General features: G+C 44.1%; 3 protein-coding genes across 3 annotated transcripts; 1 reads left to right on the top strand and 2 right to left on the bottom strand.

Moving 5' to 3' along the window:
- The first annotated feature begins 272 nt into the window (after nucleotides 1-272).
- Nucleotides 273-3632, top strand: lysmd1 (LysM, putative peptidoglycan-binding, domain containing 1). The gene is made up of 3 exons (XM_035163592.2): nucleotides 273-831; nucleotides 1713-2014; nucleotides 2861-3632. The coding sequence occupies exons 1-3, from the start codon at nucleotides 652-654 to the stop codon at nucleotides 3045-3047; spliced, it is 669 nt and encodes a 222-aa protein (XP_035019483.1). The 5' UTR covers nucleotides 273-651; the 3' UTR covers nucleotides 3048-3632.
- On the bottom strand, nucleotides 3548-10359 carry tnfaip8l2b (tumor necrosis factor, alpha-induced protein 8-like 2b). The gene is made up of 3 exons (XM_035163593.2): nucleotides 9937-10359; nucleotides 5480-5803; nucleotides 3548-4684 (listed from the first exon to the last, which is right to left on the bottom strand). The coding sequence occupies exons 2-3, from the start codon at nucleotides 5795-5797 to the stop codon at nucleotides 4442-4444; spliced, it is 561 nt and encodes a 186-aa protein (XP_035019484.1). The 5' UTR covers nucleotides 5798-5803; nucleotides 9937-10359; the 3' UTR covers nucleotides 3548-4441.
- Nucleotides 10360-14057: 3698 nt separating this feature from the next.
- On the bottom strand, nucleotides 14058-25673 carry LOC118113666 (soluble guanylate cyclase 88E). Its single transcript, XM_035163594.2, has 18 exons — nucleotides 25136-25673; nucleotides 24853-24887; nucleotides 24525-24766; nucleotides 23522-23654; nucleotides 22961-23135; nucleotides 22168-22259; nucleotides 21171-21428; nucleotides 20918-21062; nucleotides 20280-20405; nucleotides 19586-19706; nucleotides 18750-18879; nucleotides 18280-18426; nucleotides 17343-17489; nucleotides 17027-17183; nucleotides 16742-16851; nucleotides 16320-16409; nucleotides 15858-15976; nucleotides 14058-15052 (listed from the first exon to the last, which is right to left on the bottom strand). The coding sequence occupies exons 3-18, from the start codon at nucleotides 24650-24652 to the stop codon at nucleotides 14683-14685; spliced, it is 2448 nt and encodes an 815-aa protein (XP_035019485.1). The 5' UTR covers nucleotides 24653-24766; nucleotides 24853-24887; nucleotides 25136-25673; the 3' UTR covers nucleotides 14058-14682.
- Nucleotides 25674-26997: the final 1324 nt, after the last annotated feature.

Genomic DNA, 26997 nt, shown 5'->3' with positions numbered 1-26997 from the left:
ATTTTAAACTCACTTTATTTATGTGTACGACGACGTGGTTTGTTGTAAAGTGTCATAAAGCGGTATATTGTAAAGTTTCCCCGTTTTTTATTTGTTCACAACAGACAACACATTGTTCAGATAAGTGCTATACAAATAAAGTTATTCTTATTAAAAGTTGATATAATGATAAAATATTATGGTATGAGTGATATTTAATTTAAATACATGACGTGTGTGTTACGTCCATCCCGAGAGGCTATAAAAGGCTCCAGTCAGTAAAGTATGTTTGTTTTTCCCTGTGGCCCTGAACGCGGCAGCTGGACCCGCAGCCATGGCAACACATGTCAGAAGAACAGCTGAGAACTTGTGAGCTGCTGGTTAACCTGCTAACTAGGCGAGTTAACCCGGCAACTAGGTGGGTTAACCTGCGAACTAGGTGGGCTTGGTGTGACCGGGACTCGACAGGTAACGTAAACCAAGACGCAGTTCGATTCCCGGAACACGCACACACACACACACGGTGCGTCCACGTCAGTTAAGTTGACGGGTTAGCGAGCATGCTGCTAACTAAGCTGCTAGTTAGTTGGGTTAGTTCTCACGATGTGAACACAGTGTAACTTGCGCTCCGCCGCCGTGTTGGTTCGGTTCCGCGGACTTCCCACCGCCTCCATGTCCGGGGCACGGACGCCTCCTGCGGCCGACGGCAGCGGCCTGCTCCGGGGCAGCCGCAGCCGGTCGTACGGGAGCCTGGTCCGGTCCCCGCGGTCCCCGGTGCCCCAGAGGCGGATCCAGCACGAGCTCCAGCCCGGGGAGACGCTGCCGGGCCTGGCCCTGAGATACGGAGTCTCCGTGAGTATCCGCCCGGTTCTTCTTTAACACGTAAACTGCATGTGCATGGAAATCAAGTTTAAACTTCCATGTTTATCACGTTATTATCCTCATATTATATCTTTATCATTCCTCTAAGTTTAAAAACTCCTGAAATATCGATATATAGTGAACCTAACTTTGCTGTTGATGAAGATTATTCTGCCATAACTATCAACATTTCAATTTCTTTATTCTTCTCCTACTTATTACTGTAAAAACTACATTTCTATCATCTCCTCTCATTAAATTTCTGCTTTTGAAATATACAAATTAAATGTACAGGAGCTGCAATGAGTTCATTAATTGTTAAAGCTTCATTTAATTGCAGCTTTCACACCAAATACTTGGTTTCAGTTTGTTAAATGTGACTGTTTTCTGTTTTTCTTTGTCAAACACTGAATATATTTGTTCTGGGAATGTCGGTTTCCACTTTGTATTCACATTTAACTAAACAAACAATTGAATTGCCACTGAAATAAGTATAATTAATATCTTTATAGCTTTTAATAATCTATATGTATTTGTGCAGCAGGGTTATTTATATCTTTACTGCAGCCACAACCCCTTTCCTCATAATTCTGAACCATAACAACATATTCGCTCTGACTCCGTTGATAATGCATCAACCATAGACTGTGGTAAAGAGTTGAATCCTTTATAAGTTAAGACCATAAATCTGAAGCAGGACAGATTCCAGTTTAATTGTTTATTCATTGTTGGGAAAACGCACCTGATTTAGAATGTCAGTGGAAGGAAAAGGAGAAATTGAATTTGACTGCTTGTGATTTTATTAAAATCTGTATCAACCAGCTTCTTTAAAACCAAGTGAGAGAAGTTTGACGGGGTTTGTTCTCTTGCAGATGGAGCAAATCAAACGAGCGAACAGACTCTACACCAACGACTCAATATTCCTGAAGAAGACCCTGTCCATCCCTGTGCTGTCGGACCGGGACGTCCCCAGTAACGGGCTGGACTTGGCGGCTGAGGACGATGCCGGCTGTGCTCAGAACGGACAATCGGGCAGCGCCTCTGAGAAGAAGCCCTGTGACGGCAGAGAACGGGCGGCAGACATGACCCCGGTGGGTTTCATGAAAAGGTTGGATGAGTTGATCCACCGCTCGAAGGAAGCTGCAGTCAAAGGACACCAGGACGCAGAGAAAAGGTAGAACTGCCTCTGACGGCTCGTTGACTTTGGCTGTTCACACTCGGTCCTTCTCACTTTGTGTCGTGTGAGTTCCTGAGGCCGTTTACTTTATTTGTCTCTGTGCTGCGTTCTAACGGTCGATGTATTTCATTGGCATTTCACTTCAGCACTCGTTTGTTTTTATGTCGTTAAAAAAAGACAGATTTATGTGATAGAGGATAAAAATCATGCAATATAAACCTTTCATAGACATTTCAGGATTTGCATTTGTTTGCCGAAATGAAATCTTATATTTTACATAATGAACTTTGCAGAAAATATGTGCACTTATGTGGAAAAGAACTTTTATTTCCTAATTCAAGTTCTATATATATTAGATTATATCGGCTTTCTTTCGATTTAAAGTTATTTATTGTAAAGTTTACATCGAAACTGTAAAATATCCAGCATCAGTTACATTTCTTTGTCATAACGATGACATATCCGAAGGCTCGGTTATGCTCAACAAACTAGTTTTGATGTCATGAAAGTATATGTATATATTTTTGTCTTATTATTTACTTTATTGTGGCCAACGTGCTTGATTGAGAACAGATGTTTTCAGCTGTATCTCTGAGATATAACGTTCATATTCAGGTTGCATCGTACAATCACATTTTTCCACCAGATTGTTTCGTCACTTTTCGAACCACGTCCTTTGCGTTTCTCGTCAGTTTTATGTGACCGTATTTCATACACGTCTGTTCTGATCTTTTGATCTCATTCTCTAAAAGCTTCTCAGAGCTGCCAAAGACAAACTCTGAGTGATTTAACGAGTTCACATCAGACTTCACTCCACCTTCTCCTCTTGTTTACTCTTCCCAGGGTCGCCGCCCTGGAAGCAGCTTGCACCAGCGGGACGTCCGACTGGCGGCGTCTCACGCAGTCACAGAGCGTCAGTGCTTCCTACGCAGCGCAGCAGCAGGAGGTGGCGTACAGGGCGATGCCCCTCACCGTCACCAGGCTCACAAGGAAACTCCGAGACAGAGAGGATGAGATCTTCGAGCTGTGAAACGCTGGGTTCGACCGAGGGGATCATACGTTACAGATAAAGGTTACTTGTGATGAAATTAATCTCATAATGAGGTTTTACACTGACCTGTAAATGGAAAGTCTTTCTAAATGAATAATGCACCTTTTTGTATTTGTATTTATTTGATGATATGCAAGTTATGAGTATCTTCATACAGCTGTGGGGGGGTTTTTACTTTCAGAGCTTGTTCCCACAAGTGTGTGAAATGTAAAACATGAGAATTTACAGTCACGTGGGTTCAGTCATATGATCGTTCATATCAAGTCAGCACGTGGTCGTGTGTCACGTTACCTCACGGCTTGAAAATGCAAAAAGTGTCCAAGTCTTCCAACAAAGAAACTTAACGCCATGATATGTAAAGTTTACACAGTCCGTCAGGTTCACTGTCAAACACAGAATCTACCAGAAATGTGTTTTTTCCTGAATAAGTAAAACTACAATGAAGCCAAGAAAAAAAAAAGACACCAGTTTTTTAAGAATATATTTCCACAGCAATATTCTTTATTTTTTATGGAAATGTTTCCAACGCCATTTACTGTTTTTTTTAAAAGTTTATTTTGAAGCGAAAAAAAACAAGGTGTTGATCCCATGTTTAGGTCTGAATACATATCTCCGTTGATCTGTAGATGTTTCTGTATCTGACGTCTCTCCGTGTTATTGTTGTTGCACAGAAGGAAAAGACTGTTACATGAGCTGGAGCGTCCGGTCAGGACCTCACTTTCCCTTTTGTCTGTTGGAATTAAACATCATGGAAACCAAAAGAATAACACACGCGTCTTTATCTCAACCGATGAGTGTCGGCCGTCTTTCAGGAAAACACCAATCATGGGATTAAGATGGAAGCTGTCGCCGTCAACATGCTTTTGAATCATGTTTCTAACTGCACAGTGATGTTGGGAGTAATTGTCCACTGTGAGGTTCTCTGCTTTATTATCGGCTGCACTGTTTTCTGCACGTTGAGTCGCTGCTGATACATCGCTTTGCCCACCAGGTGGCACTGCTGCCTTTCAGTGGCGTTGTTCCCTGACTTGTTCTCTGTGTTTTCTCCATAATGCAGAACATCAGTAGTAACTTTTCAAATAATAAAACATCTGATGACAATTTACTATCTAATAAAAACAGTGGAATACAAATCTGTTTAAATTCAAGTTTGGTGTCCATGGACAATATGTCTCCTCTAAACTTTAAAACAATGAGGGATGACTGAACCACCTTTATTTTGATCCCACGTGTTCTTCCAGAACAACGGGGGAGCTCGTCTTTTCGCTGCCGGTCCTCAGCAGCAGTGTGTATATGTTTTATATTCATGATGACTTGTCCAGCAGTTCAGTCTTCAGTCCCTGTAGCTCTCCCAGTGTCTGACTGCTCCCCCGTCATATTGTGCCGTCCTCCACCAGTTTGTCGAGTCCTTTGCAGATCCTGGTGAGGTTCGGTCGAAAGGGGCCTTCGGGGTCGTACAGTTTGGTCAGCAGCCCCGGGTCGGAGTAATGGTTGAAGACGTGGTTGATGCGACCGTGGGACTTGGGGGTGAGGTGTGTGTTGACCAGCTTCAGCAGCAGATCCCTGCAGTTCGTCAGGAGGTCGGCCATCACCGCTTTGTCGAAGGTGAAATCCACCTGCATCGGTCAGGAAAAATGGACTGGAGTCATTTCGTGAATGTCAATAACATAAAGATGGGCGACATGACAGATCCCCTAAAAGTGAAGCCAAAATATTTTGATCGCCCCCTGGTGGCTGTCTGCAGAACATGTCATAAAAGCTGCCTCCTCCTAAAAAAAGACGTAGTTGCTGACATTGTTCTGGACTGTGATGTGTATCTATGATGAAAATACTTTTTAAGTGACTTGGTTTTTGTTAATTTAATGCTACAAAAATAGGGTGAAACATGATTGACAGCTGAGATTGACTCGTCTATTGTCAATACAAGTAAAATTCTAATATGTTCATAAAAGAAACTCGTTATGGACGGATACATTCCGATATCTGCACATCTGCAGATCCTTTAACTGAAGAATGTTTTAGTTTCTACAGGTTGGACTTGTTAATCTTGTAATGAAAACTTTCCTCACCAGTTTTCATTTTGATGCAAATTCGAAGTGTGAAATAAACCTGTTTAGTTTCTGTCATGTTTTAAAAGCGGAGACGGAAACAGGCTGTGAGAGTCAGTGAGTGTGTAGCTGAACTAAAATTAATCCTACGATTCATAGAAAGTTTGAGCTGCAAATATAACACACGTCGACTCTTAAACACGGAATTATAATACGACTTGAACTGGTTTCTGTTCATCTCTTCTCCAGATCTTTATTTATTTATCTGTGTTAAATTGGAAATATTCTTGACAGATTTCATTATATTTGTTTCAAATCACTGAATAAGAAGCGTAAACACGAGCTCGATATGAGAAGACGTACCTCGTAGAAGCTGATCGCCGTCATCGCCCCCTGGTGCAGCTTCTTCTTAAAGTCCTGGGCCACTCTCAGCTCCTCGGTGCTGAACCGGTTGTTCCTGAACAGGAGGCCGATCTTCACCGCGATCTTGATCAGGTCCTTGATCACTTTCTGAGCCTCCGACTTGTTTCCCGAGTACTCCTTGGAGATGCGGTACAGTTCGTCCAGGATCTCGCTGGTGGTGTCATCGATGAACATCTGCACCGAGCTCTTGCTGGCCATGGAGCTGAGGAGCTTCTTCTGCACCTTCAAGGCCATGTCCTTGGTACTGAAGTCGGCCATGTCTGCCTGAAATGTCCGAGAAAAGAAAACCACAGTGTTGATTAAATAAAATCGGAGAAATAATAATCCAATCCAACTGCCATTTGACAATATTTAAATCACAACGTGGCGACAAACGGTTTAGAGACGTTTTCTCATCTTTTCCATTGTTTCCATCTGATCTGGTTTTGGTTTCACGTTGTAATGTTGTCAAAGCAAAGCCTTAATTATCTCCACAATAAAATGACTAAATGTAAAATAAATCCCACTATATAAATAATCATTGATCCTTATAAAACGAGCGTTTTTCACACTTTGCCGTCGGGCACAGCCTCATTGTTCTGCTGCCAGACCCCAGCGGAGGAGGTGGAGGTTAAGTGCTGTGTTCAAGGGCAAAGCGTTTGTTGTTGTGGAGTCTGGGGAGGAGGCAACACGTGTTCACCTCTCTCATCCAAATCTCCTCCATCATCTGGGGAATCGAACTGGCGACTCTCCAGTCCTCACTGCGACTCTCTAACCTTCAGATCGTCATCCATCCCAACACCTCGTCACTGACGTACAACTCACCGCCACTGTTACTGATACGGATTCAGTACTTTTTAAAAGGAAACTGGTTTCTACACGGTGTTGAATCAGCGAACGGTGGGAATCCAGTGTGTTGTGTTTCATTTTGTGTAACGTTAGCTGCAGTGTTTGTGTTTGGATGTGACAAGTCTGAAGCCGAGAGGGAAAAGCTCCATGGAGGAGACTCCGCAGAGGCTTTTAGTTTCTCCTCGGAGACTTTAACCACATGTAGCATCCATCCCAGAGAAGCGCCCCCCCCCCCCCGGGAGGTCATCAACATGCAAACAGCTCCACACGACAGGAAATCCACTGTTTGTCTCTGATTGTCAACACAGATGGAATTAATTCTTTTTTAATTCAGACTAATTTCTCCCTAATCTGTGAGACCAATGCAGCAAGAGTGAGAGCGGATTATAACCTGAGGTTTTATTTAGCCCGTGTGTGTTTGAAAGAATCAAAATTTGACTTTCATAATGGATGGAATCACAGAGAAGTATTAGGAACGGCAATAATGAAACTATGAGAAGAGGAAGGGTTTTTGTCATATTACATTTTGAGAATAGTGAAGATGTCAAGAAGGAAGTTGAATTTAAGAGGAAGATGTTTTTTTACTTTTTTTGTCATTAAACACAAAATGTTGAGAATAAATTCCCAACGTCAAGAATAAAGTCAAACAAAATCCGAGGAAGGTTTTATTCTTCTGTGATCTTTTGTTATGACAATCAGTTTTGCAACATAAAGAAAAAGTCTTTATCTACTTCAACTTTATTCTTGACAGTAAGAAATTCTCCTGTTTTAGTTTTAACTTTCTTCTTGACATAATCTACTGAATTCTCACTACGCAAAATAATATTCGTCATTAATTCTCGTCATTACGACTTTTCCCTCAACATTTCGACTTTATTCTCGAAAACACAAAATGGAAAAATAAATATTCCTTTTCTTACTTTTCTTAAACCTGACCCACGCTTCACAGATCATATCTCCACAACCAGAATCACACACACTTCACGTTAATCCAAAGTAGTTGCAATGAAAGTTGTAAATAAGTTAATCTTCACCATGCATCAGTGCCACAGACACACTTTCACTTCCTGTGTCATTTGTTGTGAAATTTTCACACATTTTCAGTTTAGAGTACAAACGGGCGTCGTTCACCGAGCGTTTTTCAGCCTGACTTCCTGCACTGGATGCCGCTGCGTGGCTTGTGTGAACAAGTAGAGGAGCAGGACGGCTGCATAGCTGAGGCAGGTCCGTGCCTGCTGTTTCCAGATTGCATCAGTGGTGGGGCAAGAACAGAAAGTGAGCAATCTGAGCCCGGTGGCTGCTGTAATTACTATCCTGGGGTCTGTGCGTGTGTAAAACAACAGCGAAGTCTGTTACTGGAACATCCTGTGCATTAGCAGCAACATATTGTCTGTAAGCTGTCAGTGGAATGACTGTCTTCCCTGATGGAGGCTTCTCTCCTGGCTGTTTGTGCTTATTAGACAATGATGCTCTTCTCATCTTCAGCGATGCACAGTCAGCGCAGCGAGCAAACGACTCCACGGCTCAGTAATAAACCAGAAAGAGCTTCAGTCGCATTAATGATCATATCATGCAAATACGCAGCACTTTGCGATGACTCCACCCGACGCCCGCCTGCACCCGAGTCCCTGCCGCAGCATCCGTAATTACCACGCGGCCATTTTCACAGGATGTCTCACTCGGCTCTGTCGTACATGCTCAACCACTCATTCTGAACGAGTGTGACATTTCTAATGGCTTGCTTTGTTACGAGAGCTCCGGCTTCCCCGCGGGGAATTAGAGAACATTCATTAGATTAATTTCCCTTAACGGTGATAATGGCAGTGGAGCAGCGTGATAGCTATTTCAGATTCATGCTTCAATCTCATTCATTTGCTCAAAAGACTACAGGGGTTTGAGGGACGTGAACAGTGGGGACTCGCCAACCAGAGCTCCCCATAACGAAATGTAACTGGGCAGCTGGAGGCGGCTCGTCGCTCGTTCTTTTTTTTATCCATCTCCATTGTTGACTTTGTGTGGATCCATCAGGGCTGTTTGCAGAGCACTGAAACCACAGCTCCACTTCGATCACATCAAGGACACTGTCGGTGTTGAGCATCACTTGTTGAGGTGCAGACGGACGACGAGGGCCTTTAAACACCAGTCTGTCGCCTGCTTTAAATCCTCAGTTATCTGTTTCCCTGCAGGACGCCTGCAGGTGGGGGGGAACTCTGTGAGATCTGCCACCTTCTGTGGGGGAACAAACTGAAAACCCCCAGAGCAGAGGTGGTTCTATCGCAGCAGAGACGCTCGTGTTTAGCTTCAGAGTTCCACATGTGGGGAAGAACCCTCGCTTGTTAATGGACAGTCAGAGCGAGGCTAATGATTGGTGGATCCATCCAGGCAGGCAGGAGAGGTAAATATTTAGCATTCCTCAAATGACTCCAGCGTTTGAGCCTCGGTGTTTGTGTGCATGTATGAACCTGTGAGCATTTCTCAGTAGAAGTGGTTTCAGGTGCGTTCAAGTGAAGTTTGGGAATTAGAGAATTTTCCGTGTGTTGCAGAGGGGGTTCATGAAGCCCCCTTTAGACTCGGCCTGAATGTGTCCTGTGCAGCTCTAGGAGGTGAGCAGGGCCTCATTATTATGAGCTCGACAGAAACATGGGACGACCTCGCTGACTTCTCACCTCCGGGCCTGTGGGGACGGGTCGACTCGGCTGTAGCTGCCGACACTGAGCATTGGGGGTTGCTCTCTTTTCATCAGGTGGAACAATGACAACGTTTCCAGAGAAGCAAAACCAGTCGATCAGATTTAATGAGACTTATATTTTCTCCTGGTGATTAACTGTGAGAAAATGTTCACAGTGAAACTACAGCAGGACCAAGTGTCACTTCCGCTGTGTGTTTTTGAATTCGGTGCGACGAGGCTGCAGGTTGAGATTTGCAGACATTGTTTTGCACTTTAACTTGTTGTGTAACTCTGGGATTTAATCTCACTTCATTAAGTCGACTGAACCACGTCTCTATAAACCCGAGACAGGATTTTGAAACCCCGCAGAATGCACATGTTGCAGGTTCTGTCCAACATTTCACAACTCTTCCGACTTGTCGTTGCTCAAGTCTGAAAAGGGAAGCGAAACAGGCGGCAGTTGGCTGAGCGGCGCGGCGTCTTCAGCGAAGGCCCCACGGTTTCTAATTCATCCCTCGTATCTGCACCGTAGAGCCGGTGACTTCTCAACCTTTTCACAGTGTTTGGCTCCGGCCTAACGTGCCCCAGTTCAAAGTAGAGCAGCCCGGCGCGGGAGGAAGGGAGAGTCCACTGCCTCGAGATCTGAGTTGAGCAACTCGCAGCCTGTGCAAACAGAAAGCGTGCGCTCCACATCTGTGAGTGTGTCACTGTACTTGTTCCAGCGTGACCGTGAGCGTACATGCACATCTCCCAGCTCGATGGGGAAGTGGAGAGTCAACACACAATTTGTTCCAATCATCCCTCCGAGTGAGTCTGTGCCGGCGAGCCACACAACGAACACTTCATTTTTTCCAGCACTAATCTGGGCCCAGAGGATTCGAACGAGACAGGAGAGTCTTACCTTTTTGTGTGTCTGTGTGTGTGTGTGTGAGAGAGTGTGTGTGCTGGGTCCCCCTCCCTCCTCGGCTGTGTCTCTCTCTCTCTCTCTCTCTCTCCCTCTGCTTCGGGTTGACAGCTCAGGCCGTTGGATTTAAAACGATCCCTCCATCTTCACCGGGAGCAGAACCAAAACCCAGGAAAGCAGCGGTGGCAGCGGCAGCAGCAGCAGCCCTCCTGCAGCGCCTCTGTTCCTGCCACACTGTCTTAAGATAATGTTGAGTTGTACTTCCTTGAGGAACTAAATTGCTATGACACACCCCTCAGCCTGTATGTGTGTGTGTGTCTCTCTCTCTCTCTTACTCTCTTGTGTTTCCCTCGGTAACTCAAACTCTTGAAAACCACTGTGTTCCTCTCCTGCCCTAACCCTCATCCGTCTCTCATCCGTCTCTCACACTCTTTTTGAATCTCTCCCCCTCTCTCTCTCTCTCTCTCTCTCTCTCTCTCTCTCTCTCTCTCTCTCTCTCTCTCCGCTCCCTCTCTGTCTGTATTGCTGACGTTCTGCCTCTGCTTGTCCTGACAAGTGAAAACCCCAGAAAGAATTTAGCAATAATCCAGTGATGCAGCCGCTTGAAAGGGGAGCGGCTTAACCCCCTTTTTGTTGTTCACCTTGGCTGGAATGTGGCTCCTGTCACTGGCGTTGAGCACCGTGTCACCTCCCTGTGTGTGTGTGTGTGAGTGTGTGAGTGTGTGTGAGTGTGTGTAGACTCAAAACAAATGAGTGTGTCTCATTCTGACGCACGTGCACAGTCATAGCTCACAGGCTGAACTATAACTTCACACTTTTACTGACCCACAGTGGTAAAAGGTAGTTCATGGACTAAAGGTGGTGCTGACGTGTGTGACGATATCTATCTCTGTCCATCTGTGTGTGTGTGTGTGTGTGTGTGTGTGTGTGTGTGTGTGTGTGTGTGTGTGTGTGTGTGTGTGTGTGTGTGTGTGTGTGTGTGTGTTATCTGCTTGTAAAGCTACAGTCACTGTTACTGTTCAGTCCTAAGTTGTAAAGTTGCAGTAATGTTGTGTACGTGAACCTTCACTTCATTCAATTCAATCCTTTATTGGTTTGTTTTTAACACTCAATCATAGACTGTAACTATCCCATCATAAACCTGCCTCCTCCATGTTAGCCGTTGACACTGACTCGTGATTGGTCGAGTGTGTGTGCATTGATATGTCACTACCGTTTATGATCCTGAAGTTTTCGGGTTTTGCTTGACCTCTTCTTGTCACTTTAGGTTTTTTAAAATCATGTTTGTAAGGAAATTAAACTTCACATCAATCATCCTCATCGACTTTATTTTTTGTTCCAACGCCAAGGAGGTCATTTTCTAAACAGATTTTCTGTGAAACTTGGCGGCAGGACGGGACGTCGGCCACCGAAGACCTCGCTACGTTTTGGCACAGATTTTTCAAACTGGACATTTTTCAATATATTTTCTTCAATTTCTCAGAGAATAATTGGATCTTCAGTGATGTTCAGGGATCTGATATCTACGAGTTTGTGAAACTCGGTGTAGATCTAATTAAAGGTCCGGATCTGTAACTGTGGTTTCATAGGGAAATAGGGTTTGTTGCAGCTGCTGTGCGGTAACAAATAGAACTAGAAACATGCAACTACCATCAATACGTAGGTGGAATAACTTAATTAATAGTTTATATGCATCTGCAATAGTTTTATTTCTATGTCCTAATGCACATGACGGATTTGGTGCAGATTTTAAGGGACTGTTGTGCTTTAGCCAAATCGTGCACGTTGACATTACAGAGATATTAGTGCACTTTGTCCCTGATAACTTATTCATCATGGTGAAAAGTACACATCATAAAGTAATTCCCCTTTTTTTAGAAGTGGTGAGTTTGATTGAAGTCGCAGTAAAAGCTTATAAATCTGAAGGTTGATATCAGTCTTGTGAATTAAGCTTTGTTTGAGCTGTTTGCCATAAAACTTCAACCCTGCGAACGTCTGAGTGAAAAATAAACACAACTGAGGGTAAAACCAACATCACGACAACAAAACACTCACGCGAGCATGAGTTCAGTGATTCATTCAGAATCGGGAAGTGACCGATTCCAGAGCCGTGTGTTTATGTGTAGGTTTATCTGAATGGCAACCAGCTGTGCTGCTGAGGGCGGCCAGTCCAAAAAAACCAACAGTCCTGACCAATGGACGCTCGCGAACGCTGATCGTTGTCAGATGTGGGGTCGGAGGTCACGCCGAGGCCCAGCTGGACTCAGAGGTGTGTCAGGACATCGAACCCACGAGACGGAAAGACACACCTGCCTCTTTGTCTTCTCTCCTCCTCCTCCTCCTCCTGCAAGAAGCTAAAGTCCCGGTAGAAATTGCAACTGCAGAGAGAGGTCTGTCACCGTGGCAACAGACAGGAAGTAGTGCTTAAGCGGTTTCCTGATGGCTTCCTCTTTATCGTGTAATGACATCGCACAAGGAAACATCAGCGAGGGCTGAATGTGTGTTTGAGTGTGTGCACGCCTGCATGTGTTTGTGTGTTAGAGCGCTCGGTGTGTGTGTGTGGGCGTGTGTGTGCGGGTGTGTGTGTGGGCGTGTGTGTGTGTGTGTTGGTGAAGGAGATCTCACCTTCACACTGTACACAGCTACGCATTTACCTCTTTGGGTCATGAGATAATAAGAGCAACTTCAATTATGTCACTTATCTTTCATTAAGAGATCACTCAGACCTTCCAGCCTCTGACCTCACACACACACACACACACACACACACACACACACACATAATGGCAGTGTGTTATCACCAGATGACTAAGACCGGAATAAGCGACCTCATAACCGCTGAGGTCAGGGAAACGTGGCTGGAGATTTGGCGTCTTAGCACACGGAGGATCTGGCGAGCTCAGGTGCTCTCTGTGCTCGTGGCGTCGCTCCTCTCGCAGCCCGGTGAGATCGATGGTGAACGCAGATTGAGATCAACAGATGCTGGTTCGACGGAGGCCGGGAGATTTAATTTGATCAGTCTGCGGCTAACGGAGATTAATTTAGTTCCCCCCGTGGCGTCAGATGTAAAACGCTTCCATGTCACTTTGTGTTTTCAGACGTGAGGAGACTCAGGGATCCGGAGATTAACCCACTTGTTGTTCACAGGCGCTGATTTATTAACCAATTTATTTATTCCTGAGCTTTTGGTTCTTCTGACTTCACTCACGTCCTCTCACAGTCGAACACTGTGAAGCTTTTCCTTCATTTCTTTTGTTTTCTCAGTCGTCCGTTTGATTGTGAACAGATTAAAGCAAAAACTACAGAACCCATTTGATTGAAACTTGGTTGTAAGGTGGGGGCGGGGCCAAGGGAGCACCCAGTAACCTTTGGGTTGGACAATGTTGTTTCTCAACAAATAATTACGAATAATAAAGATCTTGATGATCTTGAAATTATCTGATCTCTGTACATCTACGTCTATACAACATGGTGAGAGTGGCCATGAGCCCTTCTACATTCATCTGCCTTCGTTTGTGTGTTTGTGAACACGATAATATAAAAACTACTGAACTGGTTTCCATTACATTTTGTCAAGTGGTCGGGGCCTGACCCAACGAGGAACTCATTCAAATTTGGAGCAGTTCTGGAAATAGTTTTTCACTTTATTAAACAAAGCAACATAGAGCGTGGTTGAGGACTGTGCTCTCTAATTGCCCTTCTAATTGGTTTGTTTGCCTCTGTGTGGAATTCACGTGTAGGATCGGTCGACCTTGGTGGAATTATACTTTGTACTCAGTGTCATTAAAAAATATTTCCTTCTGCAAAGGAGGTTGTGTTTTCAAAGCCGTTTGTTTGCTTGTCATCAGAATTACGTAAAAATCACGTAACAGATTTTCCACGAAACTTTGATTCGATGGACCATGAACCAAAAGGGGAAGAAGCAATAACATGTGGGCGTGTACGCAGATTATTTCTTTTATATTTCTTTAATAAGAACGAGGAAACCATGTGAAGGATTGCTCCGCCCTGCTGGAGGAATGTGCTCAAGTGTAATTATACTGATTTTTCTGGTCACACCTGCTGCGTCAAGTGTCTCTTGTCATGATCTAATTACAAAAATACAAAAACATTTGTAGTGGCTGTACATACAGTTTTATATAAATAGACACACTGTCATGCAGTGAAAGAAATGCAGTCGGTTACAATCAGAGGCTCGAACTCATGAAGACAATGTTGTGAAACATCTACGCTGACGATTCGTCTACTTTCTATAAAATACAACCTATCACGTCTCATCTCAGCGAATGAAATGAAGCTTCCGTAATGTGGAGGCTTGGTCAGATTATGTGTTAGATAATGGGTTTAGTTTCATTCTCCTAAACATCCTGTCATCTGTTGTCATTACAGGTTTGAGTGTTTTTTCCTGTAGCAGTAAAACCAGTGACATGGATGCTTATCAAAAATAACATGCAGCTTTTATCCATTTGATATCAGAGTAGAGGGTTTTTCTTCAGCTAAAACCTGAACTGTGCAGCTGAACTTTAGTGGGAAATGTTTAAAAGTTAGCGTTGGTGTTTAGTTTAAGTTGCCAGGAAACTTTAGTTCGACTCTGGATGTAATAACAAGCCAAAAATCTGTCACAGCCCTCGGACATGACGTGAAAATACAGATCGTCTGCAGCCGTCTGTGTGGCCCCCTGATTAAACTTCACACCCTCGTCACATGATGGCGCTGTCTCGTCCTCCCACCGCGACCTCGCTCTCACAGGACGGAGCAGGAGGCGCTGCGCATGGGCAGGTTGGTGGGCAGCTTGGCGTACTGCTGCCTGAAGCTGTGTCTCTTGATGTTGAGGAAAGGACCCGGGTTCTCCGGCCCGTCCACGGGCAGCAAATCCTCCACTATTGCGATTGCCTGCGGGACCTCCAGCCGGGACACCTTGCTGATCTTAGTCTTTTTGGCTTTCTCTTTGTCCTGCGGCTCGGCCGAGATGCTGCGGGGCTCGGTGGCGGCCTCGGGCAGGGGCAGGGTGTCCAGGGGCAGGTCGCTGGGGCTCGGCTTGCCCTCGGCCTGCTCGTCGCTTTTGGCGATGTTGAGGTTGGACGCCATGCGTTTGGTATTGGGGCTTGCGGAGCTGGTGCAATTACACATTGGTTTGATTCACATAAGACATAAAGAAAACATTCAGACACAGTTCACCTGTTATCACGCTGCCTAAAATCTTGCATTTTTAAATATGGCCTCACGGATTATAGGTGTAAACATCTTAAACCGGGAGTGAGCAAAGAATAATGATGTCAGAGAGTTAGGATCCCAGATAATGTTTCCTATGGTGCTTTAAATGAACCTGCTGCAACTGATGCTATGATAAATCTCACATCACTAACATTTGCATGGATTTCTCTTAAATTTGATTAATATGTTTCCTCTCCTCTACGAATTATGGCTAAAATGTGCTGTTTTTAATCACAATAAAATAAAAATACATATCTGAAAGTGTAATTTGCTCAATACCGGTGTGCGTTTCCTCTCCTTTGGGTCTTTTTGAATAAATATATTAATCATTCTTTTGAAGAAACAATGTGAACTAGTGGAGGTTATGTTTACACCCTTGTCTTTTTGTTGGTCGGCTGTTTTGTTTGATTGTTTGTCGGGGTTACAGAGTAACACAAAAACTTGGTGAAAGGATTCTGGAATAATGGATCTTGATGAAAAGAGTCATATCATGATATTTCTGAGAGTTTGTAATTTGGTGCAGATCCAAAGGAAATGAAATGTGGTTTCCTAGTGTTGGGCCTTTGTGGAGGTTAAACACTCTTAGTCCTATTGTAGTCGTATCATGTTGTTTATTTAATTTGTATTGTTGAAATAAGTCTCAAACGCTTAGTGGACGGACACAGATCAGACGTGGTCTTCAGACTGTTCCTCGGTCTACTCACCCATTAGAGCTCTTCTCCTCCGAGTCTTTCTGCTCGCCGCTGTAGCGCAGCTCCGCCGGGGACTTGAACGAGAGATCCTTCTTTCCTTTCAGCCAGTAGGTCTTCATGTAGCCTTTACCCTGAACCCGGAAGACCAGTTTAACATCTTCTCAAATATGCATAGCTTTAGTAATACGCGTCTCTGATTAGGCTGAAGATAAACATAGGTGACATGACGGCTAGATCGCCTCCTGGTGGCTGGCTGCAGTATAGGTCACAAACCCCACCTCCTCCACGTCAGCAGGTGGGACATGAGCCAAAGTACACGTCAAATACATATTTCCAAAGATGATTTCTGTCGTTTTAGGTCGTTCTTATCACGCTGATGTTTGGTTGACGCGCTCCAGGTGTGAACAACAGATCAGCAGCGAGCGCAATAAATGAGAGAAATCAATAAATGTTATTTGTCAACGGCCTCCTCACCTTTACAAATATTTTCCCCCTCTCCTCGATGATGTAGGGCTCGTGCTCCAGGTGATCCTTGGTGGTTTGACTGATGTGGATCTGCATGCCCTGTTAAAGTTAAAAACATCGAGCTCAGTGGAATCCAACCTGCACGAACCACCTTCCTCTCTAATGTATTCTCTGTCCATAGCACAGATCCCCCACACATGACATCGCCTCCTATTACTGTAAGTAATGGAAAGCAAATTAGGCGATTAGCCTGTTGCATTAACTTAAAAGCAACATGCACGGGGGCGTCATTAGACAGGAAATGTTTTTCTGCAGTAATGACTGTGACGGAGGGAAATCGTGAATGTTATTGCAGTTATTTATTCGGTCGCCGCGGGTTGCTTAGCGCATTCCAATGTGCAGCGGCTCGTTAAATATCTGAGTGCAGTCACCACTCCGTTGCTCTCCATCCGCGAGGCCGTGTTCACTGTGTCGCCGAACAGACAGTAGCGAGGCATCTTCAGGCCCACGACGCCGGCCACCACCATCCCTGAGTGAATACCTGAGAGGGGGGGCAAACAGAGGAGGGTTTCATCAGGAACTGAAGAACCCAGGTTGTATTGCTACTGTCATAAGGAAACAATAGCGACAACAGAGAGAAATTGGATCTTGTCCTGTATTCAGAGGAGAATTCAATGAGACCAGGATTCAGGCCTCATCAGGTCTGAGCTGCTCACCGACTCTGATCTGGATGTTGTCCCCGGTGGACGGGTCTTTCAGGTGGTCGATGGAGCTCAGCATGTCCAGGGCCATGTCACAGGTGTGGTGTGCGTGGAAGGTCGTCTTGTTGGGCACGCCGGCCACAACCATGTAGGCGTCACGGATCGTCTCCACCTGGAAACAGAGACGAAGGTTCGCTGGACAACTTATTCCTCCACAACAGGGTTTTATAAAAGTATTCTTCTTGTGCAGATACAGGTGTGTGTGTGTGTGTGTGTGGGGTGGTGTGTTGTGTGTGTGTGTGTGTGTGTGTGTGTGTGTGTGTGTGTGCACCTTGTAGACGTTGTGCTTCTCGCTCAGCGTGTCGAAGACGATGTAGATCTCGTTGAGCATGTCCACCACCTGCATGGGCGTGATGTGGATGCAGATCTCGTTAAACTTGACCACGTCGCTGAACAGGATGGTCACATCTGGGAACACCTGGAACACACACACACACACACACACACACACACACACACAATTAGATGTTTGTTATGTTTTAGTGTTTCCCTGTGATATTAATAGTGCGACAGTTTCTACTCATGTAATGAATTATCTCCACCATAGAGGTTATGTTTTCACCCCGTCTGCTGGTCAGTCAGCAGAATTACATAAAAACTACTGAACTTCCCAAAAACTTTGTGGAAAGAAGGAACATGCGCCAAGAAAGAACTTATTGAATCAGGGACGAGTTCCATGATTTATTTTTGGATCTCGATTAGTTTGTGCAATTTGGTGCAGATCCAAATAAAAAAATCTGGACCCAGCGCAAAAACTACAAAGCGAATTTTATTGAAACTTGATGGATGTGATATTCGGGCCAAAGAAGAAGCTGATTCATGTTGGAACGGATTCGATTAAACAGGTGGAACCAGAAATTTACTTTCACTGTCATTAAACATTGCGAAATAATGTGTTTCAGACATTTCTCTTGATGGAGAAAAATCAGGCACATGTGATGGACTGATAAACGATAATAATTCATAATTTATTAACGGCCTTTTCGCCAATTTCTCATACATTTAGAGGACTGATATCTACGAGTGTGTGAAATCTGTTGCAGCTTGATTGAATTTAAAGGGACTGTTGGGCCGTGGCATATATTTAAAAAGTTCCTGAGATGCAACACACGTCCTCTTCCTGTGAGCAAAGTGATCTCAGCATGAAAAAATCAGTTTATTGTTTCTGTGATATCTTAACGTTGGCTGGTCTCTCCCCGGTCTCGTACCTGACACGTCTCCAGAGCCGTGATCCCCTTCCGGAGGCGGTCGGCCACAGCTTTGGGGATCATGGCGTACAGCAGAGAGTCGCCTCTCTTCTTCTCCTCGTCCAGCTTCTTGATGATTTCCATCAGCTGAGCGTATTTCTGTTGCTCCTGGAGGATTAGAATTGGGGACAGAGGAGTCTACAGTTACAGTCTCACCTCCATGAAAACTGAAATCCCCTCTCTGTCTGCTTTTAATCCTTCTAATCCACATCCCTGCTGCACGACTGAAGTGGATTTAAATGGGTGAAATCAATACAGGGGGCAGAGTGTTCACCTGGGCTCACCTGCTCCACGGCCGCATGGACACAACCGGCTCCTCTTACATTCACGTGTAACACATGAAAACAACGAATCCTCCTGTTGAGGCTGCACTGATTCTCTGTATCTGGACACAAAGGATTCAGGGGGGTTTCGTTTTATTTCTCCATCACCTGATCGAGAGCCAGCTGCAGCTCGGCCGACTGCTGCGTCCCGGCCAGAATCAGCTCTCTGCTGGAATCGTGCAGGTTCAGGTCGTTCACGTAGACTCCCATTTTAATCATGTCCTCCACCGTCTCGATGCTGCAGGAACAGGGAGGAGACAAGTCAAGGTTTCACTTAGTATCCACATTTCAATATTCATTCTGTAGTACATCTTTGATCCGTCTCATTATTATTACTCATATTTTACATATATGTGTGTGTGTTTATATAGTGCCTATAAATATAACCTTGAATATTATATTATACCTTATTATTATGTAAAATTAAGACAAAACAAGAGTATGCGGATTAATTATTATTATAAAACTTCAGGCAGTAATCTCTTGATTTCAATGATTAAAAACATACAATTTAACATATTTAGTATTGAATAGTTATCGAAAAGACAAAAAGGATAAATTATAAAGATGTTTGTTTGTTCTGCTGCCTTTTTTAAAATACTAAATGATCAAATAAATAATATTTAAAAATATTACAGGCTGTAAAACATCCAAACTGCGTTTCCCACTAATGTTTTTCTCGATTTTAAACTAGACAAAAATACTGGAGCCATCTGAAGGTGAAAGTTTATCATAACAGGGATGGACCCGACCTTCAGAGTCAGAGGAGACAGTGGCAGCAGCACCACCTACAGGATCAACAAGTAACTGCAGCTAATAATGGCAGAAATACTTCTTTTCTTTTGTCTCCTATTCTGCAAAGTTCATTCGTCATTTGGAGCCGTCATGTCGTCCGTCTTTCTTAAGAGTCTATGATGAAAACACAGTGAAACCAGTTCTCTTACATCGGCGTCCCCAGGAAGATGAGCGAGTCCCACTGGGGGACGTATTTCATCTGGCCCTTCAGATGCAGAGGTTTCTTAGGAGGCTCCCTCACGTCCTCGAAGATGGTCTCACTGCACTTTCCTGAGGATATCGTGGAGGAAACTAGTGAAAACCATGTGATCAGGAAGCTGAAGTAGATTTAGAAGTGTTTCAGCTCTAGGAACAGTTCAACAGGACGCTGGTCGTCTTATCGTACTTTCACGTGGTGTCAGAAGACTTGATGGGAACGCCGCCTCGAGTACAACTCGGAAAGTGTCGGTACAGGAGTTGCTGACATCATCACTTATGAACCAATTCACATCATTTAACACTCCGCTCTGAATATAGCAGCTTCTTCTGTGAATTTGTCAAATGTTTCACTTTCGTCAAACTGCTCTCGTAAGCACCTCACGCAGCTTTTTAGCCCGTACAGATGTTTTTTATGATTCACGTGCACATTTTAAATTATTCATGTGTCGCTCACACCGGATCCTTTTTATTTGCTTTGCCAGCGTGTTGTGTAAACTCTCCAAACACTTAATTAAAACATGTTTTTTCTACATTCTGACTTAAAAGCCCACAGGCAGACTGAGGTTGGTGCACGTGGATGCACGACACGAATGCAGGCGCCGCAGGAACTACCGCTAACAAGGTGGAGGTGTAACGGGTTCTGACCGGTGATGGTCTGGAAAGCCAGCAGCTCAATATCCTCCATTCCAGAGTTGGCGTTGCTGTTGTACTGGGTGGCATTGCTGCTGTACTCCTGTTCCGTGTCCTTCATCTCCTCCACTGACTTTGGCTCTGATGGAGGAAGAAGAGGAGCAGTGAGGAAGAGGAGGGAAATCCACATGAACCAGGCTGTGAGTTCAGCAGGAGCACAAGTGTGTGAATCAAAACCTCAAAGTGTCGCCAACAGCAGACAGATTATACAGCTATGTTTTTAATTTAGCATCAAAATACAAATAAATTACATGTAACATTGAAATAAGAATATTTATTTGTCAAATCCTCTTTTGAAATATGTTTCCAACACGTTTTAAATAAACTTGTTTATTATAAAATAAAATAGGACAGAATGGACTTTGTGGAGCTAAAAATATTTATAAATACATATAATAGTATTAATAAATACTTTTAAAAAACATGTTCAGACTCTATAGCGCCTCCTGCAGCTCCTCCTCGTCCTCTCAGTAAAGATTTGGGCTTTCCTGACTATCTTCTCGCCGTCGACACGACCCTGGAAACTTTGTTCTTGTCTCTGCAGCTTAAGTGACCGAACCAGGTGAGAAGATGAAAAGTTAAAAGAGTGGTACCTCTCTCTTCTTCCCTCTTTGCCTTCTCGCTCTCCTCCTTCTCCTCCGGCTCCTCCTTGTTCAGTTTGGGGATGTTGACCTTCTGCTTGCTCTCCACCACGGCTTTAGACATCAGCTCGAACACGTTGTTCAGGTGAGTGTAGATCTGAAAACGGGGAGGAGGAGGAGGAGGAGGAGGAGGATCATTGTGGATATAGAAGTTTGTTTATCTGTAGTGAGAAGTTCGCAGAGTTACGATTCTCTCTTCACTCACGTTGTCCCAGCTGAACTCCAGCATCGGTCTGACCAGCGCGAACTCCTCGTCCACCTTCTTGCCCTGGAGGTCGGAGAACACTTCCTTGAGGCCGTCGCCGACGCGGTACATGGTCATGTCGCGGCGGAAGATGACGCTGAAGGGGAACATGTCGAAGAAGATGCCGCGCTTCATCGGCAGCTTCTCGTAGCTCGGCGCCGTCTTCTGCTGCGGCATGCGGTGCTTGAAGGCCGCGTTGTCGAAGTTCATCTTGTAAACCTGCACGAAGACGGAAGCGTTCACAGAATCTGAAATATACTCAGCTGGTGTGAATGTAAGATGTTAAACTGCAGAGAGAAGTTTTGTTTTATAACTTTTGAAAGATAATCAACGCATTAATCAATAAATAAAATATGGCAGCAGCAGCAGCAGCAACGTGCCCACGAGGCGGAGACACGACTGTGAATGTTAGTTTCATTCATCACGTCCAGGAGCTCCTGACATTCTGTTTGAAGGAATTTTAAGTTTCGACCTCTGAGGCTTGTTTGCATAAATTTCTCTACAAGCTGTGAAGTGAGAAATCACCAGGTTCCTGATGAGTGAGAGAAGAGACACAGACGTTAGCAGAGCCCGACCAATGTGGATTATATGGAGGGCGGATACCAATCATCATTTTGCGACACTTAGTATTACTAACTTATTATTATAACGTATTATTATTAGTATAATCTTATAGTAAAATATGGATCACGTCTGTATTTACGCATCTTTTCTCACTCATGCTTGTGGCGGTGAACGTGACGGTCTAGATTCCACATTTCATATTTGCTCCTGCTGTAAATTCTGAGTTTACCCAGAGTCTCAGACCAATAACCACTTATCTGCCTCCAATAAACACTCGTTGTTCGAGTGCAAACGAGAACTGTGCCTGGAGTCTCGTTGAGGGCGATGGACTAGATTCCACAGAGACGAGGTCGGACACCAAAGAGCTCGACGGCCATGTGAGCTGAGTACGTACCACATACGTCATTTTCTCCGTCTCCTCTTTGGACAGGATCTCCACCTCGATGTCTGTGTTGTAGAACTGTCGTCCCACCTGAGAGAGCTGCCCTGCAGGGGGCGATAACAACACACTGGTCACGGATCTGTGGAGGTCGACTGCACTTATCAGGAATTCAGAGGAAACTGCAGCGGGAAGTAGAATCACTGCTTTGTGACTTTGTCGATTACACTCGACTGCTTCGTCCTCGTGAACAACTTCTCTGCATCAAACCTTTCTTTTAGAATGTAGATACACTATAGTTCTACAGTATCTAGTTCTACAGTATGTAGTTTGAACTACAGTATCTACATTGATTTGCACAGACTAGATATTTGTTCAATTGTTCACCACAGTGAACATAATGTTTAATTTCCCAGCGAAGCAGCAGAGAGTGCACAGTGCATTAATAATGATAAAATACAAGACATGTGCTTTATAATTAAAACATGTTATTACTGTTCATTGTCTGTGGAAACTTTCACCTCCAGTTGCCTGGAAGCGAAAGAAAAACTTTGTGAAACACGTGAAAAGCTGCAGCGTGTGTCGGAAAAAGTTTCGTGATATAAAGTAAAGTTCTTCTGATTTGTAGTTAATGAAGCAAAACGGGCAGAAACACTCAGTAATTAGTCTGTTGTGTTTTTACAAACTTAATCACAGTCCAGGGTCACACGAGGCTGCGGCGTATCCCAGCATGCAACGGGCAGAGACCCACACACGCGCAGGCAGCGAGGGGATCGAACCCTGTCTCCTTCGTGGTTCGTCCTCTTACCTTTGACGAACTGGGTGAAACCTTTGCGGGTGCTGCGGTAGTGAAGCGTGAGGCTCGTCTCGCACTCCTCCTCCACGCAGAAGCTCGGCGGCTGCACTTTGGGGAAGGAGAAGCGAAAGTACTCGTGCAGGTTGTCCAGCTCGTTGATGAAGTCGCGCACATTTCGGCCCAACACCTGGAAAAGATGGCGGACGGGGACGTTTTTTAAAATAATATTTCATGATACTATGAAATCTGAATATATCTGGTGTTTTGCATTTCCTGTGTTTCTATGCGCCTCTCAAATAAACATAAGGACGGTTGCTTCATGTGCAGGGAAACAGTTTCTGTTCATGTTTTATGTTGAGTGAACACATGAAACCTTTATTTACCCTGAGGGCATTTCAAAGGTGACGCTTTTTTCAGTTTCCGGTCAGATATATATTTAGAACCACTGAACCGTTCCTTATTTAATTTATTCAGAAATATGAAACTTCCCATGTGCCAGAGGGATTTTTTCTTTCTTCAGCACAGGTGAGCTGGGTCTGCACTGAATCACTAACATGGGGGTCAGTGGATCACCTTCAGGATCCGCTCGTATCCGTAGTTTCCGATCCTCTTCACCATGTAGACCCCGAAGGCGTACATCAGCTCATCGTGGGTCTTTCCCAGAACCTCGCCGGCGGCCTTCGCCAGTCGGAGGATCAGGTTGTCACTGGGAAAGGAAAGAAGACTTCTTACTGATTTAGTTAGTTTCTCTTTCTGAGACGTGAGTCGACTGAACTGCGAGTTTATCGACAAAATATTTATCAGTTTTAACAAGTTTTCATTTAGAAATTTGAGAAAATATTCAACACATTAAATCAATATAGAAAATAATTCACCAGCCTTAAGGGCTACACCAGCTTGCCCACAGAAAATGAAAACCAATATGATTTGCAAACGTGTTCATCCCATTATAAAGTCTTAATGGGGTTAGAGACATCGACATACAACAGCTGGTGACGTCACATGACCCGTGTTCCAGTGCAAACAAGATGGAAAAATAACGAGGAGCTATTAGAGATAAAACACTTAAAACAGAACGTAACAGCGTCCAGGATTAAACTATTAAAGGTTGAATATTCTACTGGAAACTCATGTAAATACCATATTTGAATTATTGTGTTGTTATTGGTAAATGTACTTATTGCTTATTCTAAATTTGACCTTACTCAGGTTAAGGTGAAAATACTGTTTATATCTTAATCTAGTTCATATCAGAATATTGGCGTCAATGTAAAAGTCTATTTCACTATATTTCGCTAAATTAACACTTATCATTTCTGCCCCAGGTTAGAATGTTAGATTCCTTATTACATATTTCTCTAAAAAAGGCTTAAATATTTCTTCACTGCACATTTCAAGCAACATCTTCAGCTTCCAACACGATGCATTCGATTTTATCCTCGGCTGAATGTCTGTTTTATTGCATCTCTTCAGTATCACAGTTCTACTTTGTCAGAAAATACAAACCTGCTGCTGTTCGATCCCTGAAAACCAGCTCGTGTTACAGATCCTCACCAGGAACAAAAGAAGCACCTACTTGTACATCTGATGTCTGACGAACTTGAGGTGCGGGATCTCCGCTCGGTTCTCGATCAGCCTCCACACATCCTCCCCGTAGGATTCGTTGATGTAATCGTTCACTGCTTCTAAGTACAGGCCGTACATCTTTTGAGGAGAAACCTCCAGGGTGAAGCCTGAATGTGTCTGCTCACAGAGGCAGGACCAGGGGAGAAATGTGTGAAACCTGAAAAAAGCCGATGGTTCCTTCAGAAAACGGACCTTCGAAAGAGATTAAAAGTCATAATTCTGCTTGTTTTAAAGTTTTTCCAGATGTAAAGTCAAAACATTCAGCAGATGTGTTTTACCTGTGTCTCACGAAACCTCAGGGAACCAGCTGCATCTGAGGAGAGAGCAGGAAGGGACTGTTTTCAGGAACCAGCAGCTGTTACACCAGTGACAGAGCAGATCTGCAGCAGCCTCATTCTACACTCACTGTCAAACCTGCTCCCTGTGTCAAACACAAGCTACTGAGAAGCATCAAGCGGCTCATGATGCTCACTTCTAATCACTAAAGTGCAGATCAGAGATGTGAAATAAAGACAAAATGAAAGAGCAGCGTGCGAAGGGTGAAACGAGAAGCCCCCTTACCTGCAGTCCCTCAGCGCTGTGTTATCCTGGGCTCCGACTGAGCGAGCCAGCGCCCGCAGCCTCGCTCCCCGCTGAGAGTCTCCACCTGCAGCTGACATGTGCACACTTGTCTGTCAGGTCAACAGGTGACCGACGCCAAAATAGCAGCTGCGAGGCGTGTTTGTGGCAGGTAGCAAAGAAAAGGCCCCCGGAAGAAAGCGCGGCCCTCAGCTCGGTGCACAGGCAGAGGTTTGGATTTGTAAAGTGTTTGTGTGGGGACGGAGTCGGTGGGTGGCTGTTACCCGTTCGAGGGAATTCCTTAAAAAAAATGTAATTGGTGTGTTGTGTGCTCGCAGTGTGAGGCTCGTTATCCTGGAAACCGGCCTCACACGAGTCATCAGGGCCGCCAGCAGCCTTTTGGCTAATTACTTCACGTCAGCTGACATTAAACCAACATGCTTTGTGTGGAGTTTGGCACTCGAACGCTTTGCTTGTTGCTGTTGTGGAGTGCAGCTCAACAGAAGCTTTTCAGAACAGCCAGGCCTCCTGGTAGCGGACGCCATTGTCCAGCGGCGATCAGCGCAGGAGGAAGCGTGGAGAACGGCTCGTGTTTTGACGATGGCGACGTCCTGTTCCTGCAGGAAATATGTTTTTATTACATAACCTGGCACTTTTCTGATAAGAGACTTTTCTTTTTATTCTCTTTTCATTGTAATTAACATATACACAAGAAACAGTTGAGAACAAATACATATTATCTACACACTAAAAGCATTTAAATGAAAAAGACAAAGGGGATGTATGAAAATATTATGAAAATAGTGTATGTGTGTGTGTGTATATATATATATAAAAAGAGAGAGATGCACAAATAGAGCATATATACTCGTCTTTTATATATTCCCGACCCCTCTATCTCAAATAAAAATGGTAATTGCAAAATAAGTAAAGATGTAAATAACATTAATCATAAAAATAATAATTAATAATATACTTTAGTTATAGCACCTTTAAAAAGTATTTCACAGAAATAAAAACTGAAAATTCATGCAGTGCAATTACAAATTTAAACAGTGAATGAGACGATGGATCAAATGAAGCAGTTAAAAGCAACATAATAATAAAAACAATAAGATAAAGCAATAAAAAACTAAAGTTAAAATCCAAAAGCCACATTTACAAGATGCTTTACAAGTTAAAAATAAAAAAAAACATTAAAGCAAAAATACAAAACTTAAAATGTTACACCTGAGAAAAGAGTAAAAACCAAGATATAATAAAACATCAAATGATGATGATGATGTAACATCCGAACAAAAAAGAAATTGAGACCCCAGCTCCTGTCTTGATACTCAACGAACCCACCAGGGGGCACTGTTACAACATCCCTGATTTACTGCTCATTTATCCACCAAAAGAAATGAGATGAAAAATTAATGTGAATAGTGACGGTGGCCTTGTGCTGAGGCCAAACAGGAGAGAGCAGCTATTCTGTCTCTTTACCACATCTGTGGCCTTTTTATCTCGTACACTTGTCCTTCTTCAAAGGAAGTACACGGATCTGATTCCCTTTCTCTGCTTCCAGGAAAACAGACTTCTACTTCTTTTTATTTTCATATTTAAATATGAATATGAAATCCTGACCTGGGAGGTGAGGAGCCTCGTATCATGTACAGGTTTAATTAAGAGTTATTATTTTACCCAGCCTCCACTTTCCTCCTCACACCTTCATTCTACCCGGGAATCAAACCACGAGGGCTGGCCTCTAATACCCGCCCTGAGTGCTAATGAGCTCCACCACTTCCTCCTCCTCTTCCTCCTCCTCCTCCTCCTCTTCCTCCTCCCTCCATTTCCTTTGTCTCCGTGCTCCGCCAGGTGCCTGT

The sequence above is a fragment of the Hippoglossus stenolepis genome, chromosome 8, assembly GCF_022539355.2.
Source record: "Hippoglossus stenolepis isolate QCI-W04-F060 chromosome 8, HSTE1.2, whole genome shotgun sequence".
NCBI classification, from domain to species: Eukaryota; Metazoa; Chordata; class Actinopteri; order Pleuronectiformes; family Pleuronectidae; genus Hippoglossus; species Hippoglossus stenolepis.
The sequence above is the reverse complement of the archived record's forward strand: the minus strand, read 5'-3'. Positions and strand labels throughout refer to the sequence as shown.

Excerpts from the sequence above, each read along its gene's own strand:
- lysmd1 (XM_035163592.2), top strand. The coding sequence starts at position 652 with ATGTCCGGGGCACGGACGCCTCCTGCGGCCGACGGCAGCGGCCTGCTC. Across the intron at positions 832-1,712 it reads CCCTGAGATACGGAGTCTCC|ATGGAGCAAATCAAACGAGC; the intron begins GTGAGTATCCGC and ends GTTCTCTTGCAG. Across the intron at positions 2,015-2,860 it reads CACCAGGACGCAGAGAAAAG|GGTCGCCGCCCTGGAAGCAG; the intron begins GTAGAACTGCCT and ends TACTCTTCCCAG.
- tnfaip8l2b (XM_035163593.2), bottom strand. The coding sequence starts at position 5,797 with ATGGCCGACTTCAGTACCAAGGACATGGCCTTGAAGGTGCAGAAGAAG. Across the intron at positions 4,685-5,479 it reads CGGCGATCAGCTTCTACGAG|GTGGATTTCACCTTCGACAA; the intron begins GTACGTCTTCTC and ends TGACCGATGCAG.
- LOC118113666 (XM_035163594.2), bottom strand. The coding sequence starts at position 24,652 with ATGTACGGCCTGTACTTAGAAGCAGTGAACGATTACATCAACGAATCC. Across the intron at positions 21,429-22,167 it reads CGGAGAAAATGACGTATGTG|GTTTACAAGATGAACTTCGA; the intron begins GTACGTACTCAG and ends GTCTTCGTGCAG. Across the intron at positions 15,977-16,319 it reads GGGGGAAAATATTTGTAAAG|GGTAAAGGCTACATGAAGAC; the intron begins GTGAGGAGGCCG and ends TTCCGGGTTCAG.